Source organism: Pomacea canaliculata, linkage group LG4 (assembly GCF_003073045.1).
Source record: "Pomacea canaliculata isolate SZHN2017 linkage group LG4, ASM307304v1, whole genome shotgun sequence".
In the NCBI taxonomy this organism is placed as follows: Eukaryota; Metazoa; Mollusca; class Gastropoda; order Architaenioglossa; family Ampullariidae; genus Pomacea; species Pomacea canaliculata.
Window position 1 is genome coordinate 24,598,392 of NC_037593.1, and position 11,710 is coordinate 24,610,101.

The following is an 11,710-nucleotide window of genomic DNA, read 5'->3' on the forward strand; positions in this document are numbered from 1 at the left end:
AAAATAGATCATAAACATTACTTCCACAGAAAGTTGACATACAGTGTAAGTCTGAAGATATTCACCAGTAAGCTGCTTTTGTGGTACTAACCTTAAAATTATGACACCAAATCAACAGATCCTTGTAAGTCCCTACAGAAGGTTTTAAGTTTACAATAATATTAACTTTTCCCCTCAATACAGCAGTTACTTTAAGGCGAAGGGTGGCTGGAGAAAGCAACAGTTTTGGGGAGACCTGGCCTACAGCATCAAATTTTGATACTTCGATACATAATATTTATAAAGTTCACACCTATTTGTTACAAAGCATGGGTTTTGATGAAAAATAAATTCCTTTTTTACACCTACCCTTATCGATTTTTTTTTTAAAAACTTCATGCTAATACTGATACTTTTTTAAGCCTAGGTTATGCACATGACAAGTGCATGAAGCCCAACATGCATATCATTGGAATCTGTATTCTATCCCCTAATTTGCTAAACAAGTGAAAGACTAACACCATAAATAGTTTTGAAGCCATTTTCACGTTTCCTTGATCAGCTATTTTGTGATATATTAGGCATCTCTGGAGGTTTTCCCCCCAAACCTATTTTTGTGACAGAACAAATAATTAAAACTTTCTGATGGTTATTTTTTTTTTAAGAATCATTTCTTCCCAATTACATGGAAATGGAGACTTGACAATAGTGTCAATGTCAGGTATAGAATGAATGTTTCAGTAAATTTCATGATGAAAAATTAAAAATATCAACCTCTTATTAATAGTGATGATGAGCTACAAATAATTAAAATAAAAGCAAGTTTGCATGTAATCCAAACTTAATCTTATTTGTGCAAGCAGAACATGAAGCCATGACAGAAAACAAAAACAGAAAACAGGGAGGACAAAAGAGCTAATGGCTCCTGAGCGAGAAATCTGTAAGAGTGAAAAACTATGATATTGACATATTAGATTTTACTTAAATCATATGGTAGGTTGTCCATTGTAGTTTAACCAATATTACCAGATATTTTACAGATTATTTTCATCATAGAACTTAAAAATTTGAATTTCTCCAACTGATGTTTTTGAACACAAAAACAAAAAGATCTCAAGATTAGCTTATGCTACGGCATTGAAATTTAGTTGGTTTATCAAAGATGCATAAACTTAAGAATGACAAAAGGATATCCTGGTATGAACATTAGTTTGGCTTAAAATAGCATTTGAAGAGTTCAAAAAGTTCACAAACATATTGTTCCTAGTTTACAAAATACACAAAAGTTTTGGTATATGACTGATGTTATTGGGTAACTTGGTTTATAAAATAATTGGATGTTTTGAACAAAAATGATTAATTTACAACTTTCACTGTAGTTACACAAATACGTTTGTTTAACAGCTATTTATATAGTATTTTATCACTTCTACAATTTAAAAGACCCTTAATAATAGTCAAAATATATATTTTACTTCTTAGAGCATCCATCTGACCTAAAAACCCTAGAAAATCAAAACCACTTTAAAGCTTAAAAAATGGTTACCATTAAAAACAATCAACAAGGAACTGTAGACTAGAGGGTGGATGGAATTGGTGTTTTACGCCAAGCCACCAACTAAGGCTATATCATGGCAAGGCAGCGCCCTGTAGACTAGAGAACCAACCCTCTACAAACTGCGCTGCATACACATAAGCCTCCAAGCAATACACTAGCCACCATAACTGATCATTGCGAAACATAGTGCCAGCAAGCACAGTTGATAAAAAGCCCACTAGGCAGTTATTTTCAACCTTTTCTAAAATACTTTCAACCCAATGAGAGTTAGAGACAACTACAGCCATGTGCAAATGTCAAGAATTAACCCAAGTGCTAGAACTACTGCTGCACAGCTATCACAAAAATACTCAAAAGATTAAATGTCCTAGAATAAGCACAGGTGGTAAGAAGCACACTACAATAACTAGCCCTTCTCTCCACTGACCTGTGTGCATTAGTTCATGGCGCCGCAAGTGGTGACTTCTGCGGAAACTCAGCTGACAAACAACACACCTGTATGGGCGTTCACCTGTGTGGATTCTGACATGGCGTCGTAGATACTGCAAGGTGAAATATCCAAATTCATGTAAAAACTTCCACGATCAACGGAAAGTGTTTATTAGAGAAGCAAACAAAACTTATTTTCCTAAGAAACTAGGGGGAAAAAACTAACTTGAGCAGACGTTACCTCTTTTTTGGCAAAGACACGTCCACAGTATTCGCAAGAGTTGAAGGTGATAGAGGAGGTAGATGCTAACAGCCTGTTTGCTGCTGCAATCTGAGCCCTGGCCATCTCCTGTGAACACCATATTTTCACATACTTAAAGGAGGAGCTGGCAAACAACACACCTGTATGGTATATATACAGCATACACTCTTGACATAAGTATCAACCTAGCATGAAACCCTAAAAATGCTCCCATAAAATCCTAAAAATGTTCCTAATTACACTACAGTCGACCGTACTACCAACGAAATTTCTCACTAGCCTGACAATCAAATTTATGATAAATACTAATGTACTTTAGAAGGTAATAATCATAATTTTATGACATCAGTGTACCTATAAAATTCTCTAATTTCTGTCTGCACCCTAATCAGCAAAAGTTTTGTAGAGAAGGGCAGATAAACAAAGCAACCAAAATGTCAACATGTCAAACAAGAAAGTCACGCGTGCCTGCTTGCTTTGCACCACAGTCGTGACATCTGTTTGTACAGCAGTGTCTACCAGATTAGGTGCTCGCGGCGGAGGCTGGTGCTGCGGCTGCTGCTGCTGCTGCTGCTGTTGCCCTGGAGGTGGCCCTGGCTGAGTGACGTAACTCGCCGCTGCCGCAGCTGCCAGTTGGTCCATAATGGCAGGCGGCAGGGGCCCTGAAATGGACACATTCCCCAATCTCAAAATGTCTTGTAAAAAAACATTTTGAGTCAGTCAACAAACAACACTCTTCCCAATAGCAGCTAAGCCAAAATATAATTTAATAAACAAATAAAAAAGTAAATATTCTTAAAAGTAAACAATTTCAACCACCCACATTTCCTTTCAGGGCAAAATATTTTTGGCAAGATTCAGAATGATGACAAAGACGACAGCTAACCCCTCAACAACCTTCTCCCTTCATCTCACAGATTCTAAATTTACTATAATGAAGACGAAATAAATGGTATCAAGAATGCCCAAGACCCTACCTTGCAAAAATCAAGCATTTAGCCTGATAATGTGTAACTTACAACAATCTGACATTAAATTTATCTTTTTAAGTCATTGTACTATTCTTTGCATACTGATATTTAATTTTAACCCTTCAGACAGCAGGCTCTTTTCACTGTGCAAAGCATTCTGTAGTCAAAGGTCTCATCTCTTAATTAAATTTGCTTTATTAAACTCATTTACATTTTGAAATTTTTAGTAATAACAACTGACAGAATATGTTAAAAAGTGTTCATGTTTGTTCAACTTCACAACACTTATTATTTTTTCATTCTACGCTTTCATTTCCTCAAGATAAATTTATTCATGCATTTCATTAAAATGGACAATCAATATTCAACTGGCTAGAATAGAATAAATGCATTAACATAATATTTGTTTATTGAAAGATTTATTAATGCACAACTTTCTATTCACTTCCTTTATTAGCTTAATTAGTTAAAAACAATAAACTTAAAGGACACAGCTACAATATTACCATCACCAAGCTGAATACTTCTGGTTCTACGTCACAAATTTCTTCAACTCTATCATCTCTCAGACAACATTAGTTAAAATTTATTTTTAAAAAAGCAAAATTATAAATGTGCACCAGCTCTATGCACTACTTTCATAAATTATTTTATAGAACTAAGCAAAATAAGACATCTTGGAAATTCACTTTTAAAATGTAGTCTACTATTTCTATTGCTGATATGTAGGGTGTGTGTGTATGTTGATGAATAAGTGAAATGTCCACTGCTTTACTTTAAGCCCTCTTAGCTGATAACTCTTACGATTGGAAATTTGTATTTTCAAAAGTCATTAACAGTTATATATATATATAAAGCTTTTACACCAATTCTTCTATTACTATTAAAACTCCTGCACAACGAGGCATGGTATACTTTTTAGACGCATTCTATAAACTTCTGGCAGATCAGAAAAGACTGAAACTGCCATAGGTGACGAATGCTGTTAGATACATTTCCCAAAAGCAGAATTACACAACAGCAAGTCAAACAATGATATATACTATAGCAAACACTAGTCTGATGTGTTTACAAAAATTGTTTCTTTTTCTATATCATTTAAGAACAGTCTTTAATAATCACAGTATAAGTTTAAACATTTTCCGAGGAACATGCAATAAATACATTCTGATCCTTCTTTGGAATTAGAAAAAGGGAAATGAATATGAGACAGGAGATTTAGTCAAATGTACTAAGCAGTAAAGTTACTATTTCATCTTTGATTCCTGGTGAATGGGATGTAAAAATAAAGCAAAATTTGTGCTCACACTGCAGTGAGTTCATTTCATTTGCTGTGAAACTGGAGTGCACACCTGTTCCAACACAGATTTTTCAAACCTTAGATGGCCCAACATGGTACATTCATAAATTCATTATTTGTATCTGAATTACTGCTGACTCAAAAGAAGCCGGCATTTTTTTATGGATTCTGTACATATCAGGATACAATAAGACTGAGGCATAAAAGTTCCGAGTCCAGAAAGCCTAAGGCTGCATAACCAACAATTGTTGAAATGGCTGTTAAGTTTGGTATGCTGGAAAAAGGGAAAAAAAAACAAAATGCTTTAAAAAAATAAATTAACTTAAAAATAAAAAACAAAGTGCAAATTAAGTCAGATTTAAATAAGTATGCATAAAACCAGTCAAGGCAGGTGTTTCCATCTGCCTTCAATGCATTCAGCCATGGTCCAGCCAGGTAGCTGTTTCTCTGTTAGCCGGGTAGATGTTATTGTTAGGATAATATACCATCTTGGCCCATGCTTTTACCTTCATCTCTGTTGCCAAACGTCACATTGCATTCATATGTCTCAACGAAGATATGTCTGACATAAACTGCTATGGTAAAATTCAGGTTAAAAATGATTTTCATGCTTCTATGAAAGGTATTGTTTTTTAAAATGCTGCTTTAAAGGGTTAATGATGCAGGGAAATCAAACACAAGAATGTTTACTCTCTTTCTTTCTGGCACTATTAAAGAGTGAAGAGTGGCGATGGAGGGGTGGGGGAGCTGGAAGCTCCAGTTTCTCTCTCTAAATGTATATATATATACAGTAATCCCTCATTTATCGCGGGAGATGCGTTCCAGAACCACCAGTGAAAACCAAAAATCCATGAACTAGAAACGGTATATCTATTTATGTAATTGATACACTATATTAAGGCTTTATAAACCCTCCCCATACTTTTACACTACATAAACCTTTCCCATTTCCCTAATAACCATTCCCACACTGTTCTGCGCATGTATTGTACCTTTAAAGTAAATAAAAGAACAAGCACATAATATGTACTGTACTGTAGAGCAATACAGTACCTGTAATAGAACAATAAACCAACAAAATCTCTCTCTGCCACACACATAATGTAAAAAAATTGTATAGTAATATATTTTTATACCACTTTGGGCTTTTTCATCTAAGAATTCAAAAAATGTGACCCTACACGATGAATTGAGTCTTAAGTCAGAAATCTGAGATTTGCCATATTGCACATTTTAAAAAAGTACAGGTTCTAAACTTTCTTTTGATACAAAAGTTGTTCTTCTAGTCTAAAAATTCAGTGTGCTATAAATGTTTGAAGTGTGACAGTACGGTGACAGCCATTTTGAAAAAATCGGGTTCAAAGATTAGCGTCGAGATGGTCAACCACATTTGTTTACTCCTACTAAACTTTTGCAAAAAAATCTTTTGATTGGTTAATATTTGAATCATTCCTCAAAGAAGTTGAACATACAGACTCCGGACTTTAAGGAAAGGTATAATGGGGTTATGACTGGGAAACAGAATCAAAACAGCATTTGAATTTCGTCTGAAATCAGTACGAATCACAGTAGGGTACCTTGATTAAAAGGTATTTTAAGTCAATTTCTAACTAGCAGTGACATAGCAGTGTATTTTCCTGATAGTGAAATAACCAAGGAATCCATTTTCAAAAGAAAAGTCAAGCTGCACAAAATTGACCCCTATCACCTTTCGGGACCTCGAGCACAAAACTACTCCGCGCAACTTAAGACTCAATTCGTTGTGGACGGTCACAAATATATATATATTTTCCACTGATCAAATTTCGCAGAAAATCCATGAAGAAGCGTAGATCCACGAATCATTTTTCCCATTAATTTCTTATAAAAACCCGCGAAAGGTGAAACATGAAGTGGCGAGGGATTACTGTATACACATACATGTACATAAATGTATGCATGTGTCTGTCTTTCTCGCTATGTGCATCTGCATGTTTGTAAGAAACAAAGAAAGATAAATACAATATGGTGCAGGAATCACTGTAAGTAGAAACAATGAATGATCTGAGAAAGAACATGCCACTCATTTTATTCAAAATGTAAAACTTTTAATGTGAAGTGCTCCTTAATGTGATACTTTATTGATACCCTCATTTTGTACATCTGAAATATACCTGAGACCAGCTAATTAAATACAAGCTGTGGCTGATTTTTTTGTTTTTTGTTTTAGAATGATGTTCTCTTTTTTTCTGTACAATGCTCAGTATAATCTTTTTCATTTATGATGCTCACTTCTCTTTCACAGTCGATGTCTATTGTTTACAATCATACGTATCTCTTGCTTTAGAGATAATGATTATGGGAGTAAAATAAAATCAAAGCTCTTCAAAATTATAAACCATACTTAGTTACCTAAATTATTTTGTTCTCAATCTCCTGACAAATGATAGCCCTTCGACGAATTTCATCTGCATAAAATATTATCATCTACAAGTTTTTATCTTCTCTCAGATTTTGGCAAGCTTTAGACAGAATCAATACGCAAAGCCTTCACTACCTGCAAAACCTTCACTAACTGACAGATCTGCAGACACAGCATAATCACAGCTTCAAAAACTGCTTGAGACAAAAAGTGTGCAGTTCTAGGTTATTAGCTTATCCACAAAGTGGATGTCACAAGTCCCAAAGGCACCGAAGTCACCTTTATTCACTGCTGGTCCTGTCGCATTAATACTTACATGAAGGAAAAATCACCATATTGTATTAGCCATTAAAAAAAAAAAACTATTCAACATAAAATAACCTACCATAACCTGTCTCAATTGTCTGTACTGCTTCTGCTTGCAAAAATAGCCTTGAATTTGGCAAAGACTTGCCATTTTTCAGAATTTCATCCATGGAAAGAAAGAACTGCAAAGATTAACAAGACAAACTTAGAAGGCATAAGATACAATTAAGGTTTCTATTGATACTGGCCCCGTAAGTTTTCAGAGAAAAACAGAATATAAATTTTGAAAAACGCATTCTACCTTTCTAAGTTCTCGGCAAGAACTTTCATACTTTACTTCTTGTAAAAGTACGGCGACACTTGTTTATATTGACCATTAAGAATGTACACTACTTTCTCTGCATAGATGGAGTGTTGAATCAAAATGGATTGTGCAGTCATGTGTGCATTTCAGCAATTTATTCACTCACAGGAAAGTGATTGTAACATGTATTAAAAAAAAAAAGACTATTTCACTTCCTGCTAAAATCATGCAAAATATGAACTGAAATCATTGTTTTCAAGCATGAATCCCACCAGAAGATGCAAAAATGCACAATTCTGTCAGCAAACCAAACCCAACAGCCAAGCAATCAAAATAGTTTGTTTAATCCACAACAATATCAAAGAATAAAAATAAACATCAGGTGAAATAATAAAGCAATATAATGTTATATTTATTGAAATTAATGTTAAGTAACACTTTATTTTCGTATTTAAATAGCAATTGCAATGCCACAACACTGTTTTTTGATATTACCAAAAAGGAGACGCAGTTGATTTTTCCTGATGGCTTACCTTGCCATTATCCTCAAAGTTTAGGTATAATTTGTTTTAAAACTCTTTCAAATATCCTGGATCTTGGTTCCGCGGGCATTTAGCAATCCGAAAACGGCCATCGGGCATCAATGAGAGTCGAGCCGCGCTCTGAAAAGCCGAATCTGGTGCCGTACCACCCACCCAATTTCCCCCTTTTCCCTCCCTCCCTCTGTGGAACCCAAACACTGACCGCCATGGGGTGCGCCAAGTTAATATCAAAATCTACCTCCGGATGGAAAACTCATGCAAAAAACTTTGATTTGTTTCATAAAAAATGATTTCTCTCAATTTCTGCCGAGAAAATACTCACCAGTGGGCAAAAAGAGGTGGTGTTTTTGATCAATCTTGATGGATGTGGAATCTGGGGGCCCGACGGGGGACATTCAGGAAGTCTTCAACTTCACCTTCGACGCGAAAGAGCGTCACAAAAATTACGTCCCCTGAAAGCGTGGGTGTGTTCTTTTTTCGCTAAATCTTTATAAATTGTCAATATTATGCATCCAAATGAAAATAATAAAATATATTTATAACATCAAAATATTAAGATAATGTTTTAAGAATTTTTAAACATCCAGTTTACTTGAGAATAAATAAATTCAGTTCCAATTTGTCGCGCGTTCCCACCCGCCACCACCTTCCTACGTCACACCACCCACCCACTCCTTCTAATCATAATGAGGGAGTTGACGGATCCAAGTTACCGATGTTGCATCATGCCTACCAATAAATTTAAAGTATATATAGTGGCCGTGCATACGTTTCTAATATTGTTTTTCTGAAAGACTGTAAAGTTTGAATGGTCTATGCGACATGCTACATCAGTCATTACAGGCAAGCCATCAAGCTCCTTCAAACCGTGACCTGGGAATGGTTTGTGGCGGACGCGGGTCATAAAAATACACTTGCCCGATTTCATTAGTCAGTAACTATTTTGTATCAGAAAATTTATGATCAAACTTTGTACCTAGTTATCTGTACTTTAAAGTTGGTGAAGCCCATCTCCAGTTTTCTCAATGTTTTGGCGCCAGGAATTTTACTTGGCATCCTGTAGCCGCGGTCATATTTCACAGTTCCCTCCCTTGGTCGTCTCGTGTGCGGGATGGTGAGGGAAGTGATGCTGATGCTATTTTATTGCGAAACAGAAAGACAGTGTTTACAATACAATCAGAGACTATGTACTGGGATGACCTTAGTAAAGTTGTTCGTTAATTGCTTGGGATGTTTTTCACCCTTTAACCTACTTATTGTTTAAGAGTGTGTGTGTGAGAGAGCGATATCAGTGATCGAGAGAGAAAAATATTTCCTAAGAACAAAAATATTATTTGCAACGTACGTGTGTTTATAGCAATAACAGCATAGTATTTGTCCAGCGAATGGCGATAATAACCATAAATTCATCATAAAAATAAGTAAAATGTTAGTTTCGGTATTGTCGTTCCGGAGGTGGCTTTAGTGTTGCCAGTCCTGGCCCTGAAGGGTCTCCCACATGTGGAGCATATGTGGGACATGGAGTGGTGTTGGCGGAGCTGGACACTGGCCGTGTGTGCTTGCGTTTCTATTGTGTTACCGTAATGCGTCTGAACTCAGCTGCATGGGCTCCTTGGGTGAGGGATGGGTGTGGGAGGGCAAAGCCAAAGCGAATGGCGATAATAACCATAAATTCACCATAAAAATAAGTAAAATGTTAGTTTCGGTATTGTCGTTCCGGAGGTGGCTCTAGTGTTGCCAGTCCGGGCCCTGAATGGTCTCCCAGTGCACATGTGGAGCATATGTGGGACATGGAGTGGTGTTGGCGGAGCTGGACACTGGCCGTGTGTGCTTGCGTTTCTATTGTGTTACCAGTTACCGTAAGGTCTGAACTCAGCTGCATGGGCTCCTTGGGTGAGGGATGGGTGTGCAAAGCCAATATCGATGCCACGGTTTCTGAGGGGCATGCATGCTTGAATGTTGTCTTTGTAGTGCATTTCCACCTTGCACAGTTCGCCATGGAACGCGCACGGACGACAAGCCCAGCCCATCTATCTTGCGATCCAGCAGGTGGGATTGACACTTTTTCTGGAGTTGGCGGGCCTCGAAGATTGTGTCTGTGGTGTCGCGCCCAGCATGGAAACCACAGTGGTTTTCAGGATCGAGCACTCAAGAAGCTGAAAATCGAGGCAGTTAAGTAACTGCATGTTGGGCCAAGATTTTTCCCGATGTGTAAGGCAATGAGATGCCCTTGATTATAGCAGGATTAGCGATTGCCCTTTCTTTTCTAATTGGTGACTGTGGTAACATTCTTAAGTTGCTGGGGAATTGTGCACCATTCAAAAAGGACTAGAAGAATTGGAACGCCCACTGCAGCATGCTCCTGCTTTGTACAATTCGACGGGGATACCAACTGATCTTGAAGCCTTACCACTCGCCATCTGCTTGATGGCCTTCTTGAACGACTTCCTCGATCTTCTGTGAGTGGTGTACGAAGGTCGCATAGTGTGTCTTCACCAGGGACAAACGGGAAACGGTTTATCGTTGATCAACGATGGACACTGTCGAAGTTCTGAGTTCATCTCTCCAGGATGTGCTTCAGTGGTAAGCTATGTACCATTACAGCGAGGACGGGATCGACTGGATTCTAGATAACCTTAAGAGCGTCGTAGAAATGCTTGTAATCATGTTTATGGCTTCCGACTTACAGATGAGAGGAAGTCCGTGACAGACACACCCTCATATGATGATTACAGTAGCCAGATGCTAGATGAATATTATATTAATCCAATCGATCATTTCATTTGGCAAAGATATAGATATTTTCCTTCCACCAGTCCAAACAGATCTCATGGGCATGTGAACAATGAAAAGTCTCGCCTTGGTTAAGCGCACCCCGTGATAGAAAACTAAATTGCGGACAACAATCAAGCGATGCATGTTTGACTAACAGTTCGCGTATATACATAGAGTCATAGTCCTTGAAGTCACGCCAGGACATGGGTGGGTTATGAAAACTAAGGTTATGATCCCTTTTCTTCGACTACTCCGCGCCCGGCAAATGAGACTAACGGAGAGGGACCAAAAAATGTGATACTTATCTAAGTAGCGTACGTGTGAGATAACTGCCTGTAATTAAGTTATGTTCAAACCAGTATATATTGAATAAATGATGTAATCAGTTAGACAATAACCATGCACCGCCAAGGGAGGACAGAAGACTCTAAAAGAATCAATAATCGGTCAATAATTCACTTGTTGCAAATCCATATGTAATTACAATTTTTCTTTTTATTAAAGATATGTTGCATCGAAAAAAACTTACCATTTTAATAGGCAGATTAGTATGATCTATAGAATAGTGCAACCAGGGAGACGTTTAAGGAAATCTGTCCGGTGATGGGATGGACCGCTTTTAGAAGAAAGGGGTTGGGAGGGAGACGAAGGACAAGTCAACAAAGTCCTATTGCACATTTAGTTGCCTTTGGGATGACCAACAAGCGATCCTTTTGGAAAAAAAACAACTTATCTTATTAAAAAAACTGTAATCAGAGCTAACGAAGAGGACCCATCGGAACAAAAACATAATTTTCCCCCTCCCTAATTTGTTTTCTGTCGGTATATTTAGCGTACAGCAAAATTTTTTAATAATCTTCCCAAAACTTGAGGATTAATCTAA

The 11,710-nt window shown here is 37.1% G+C and overlaps 1 protein-coding gene across 10 annotated transcripts in view; it reads right to left on the minus strand.

Annotated features, from left to right (window-relative positions):
- The window catches only part of LOC112562718 (RE1-silencing transcription factor-like), a 21,982-nt gene extending 12,812 nt beyond the window's left edge, over positions 1-9,170 (minus strand). For 2 of the 10 annotated variants that reach the window (XM_025236165.1, XM_025236156.1), the window contains exons 1-6: positions 8,375-8,487; positions 7,286-7,388; positions 4,507-4,551; positions 2,697-2,890; positions 2,208-2,315; positions 1,965-2,079 (exon numbers count right to left, since the gene is read on the minus strand). In XM_025236165.1, the coding sequence (XP_025091950.1) occupies positions 1,965-2,079; positions 2,208-2,315; positions 2,697-2,890; positions 4,507-4,551; positions 7,286-7,376 (553 nt within the window). In that variant the 5' untranslated portion in view covers positions 7,377-7,388; positions 8,375-8,487. Of the gene's footprint in view, positions 1-1,964; positions 2,080-2,207; positions 2,316-2,696; positions 2,891-4,506; positions 4,552-7,285; positions 7,389-8,043; positions 8,183-8,374; positions 8,505-9,028 lie in introns of those variants that run through there. The other 8 variants (XM_025236158.1, XM_025236159.1, XM_025236157.1 and 5 more) reach the window with 8 other exon arrangements.
- Between the last annotated feature and the right edge of the window lie 2,540 nt (positions 9,171-11,710).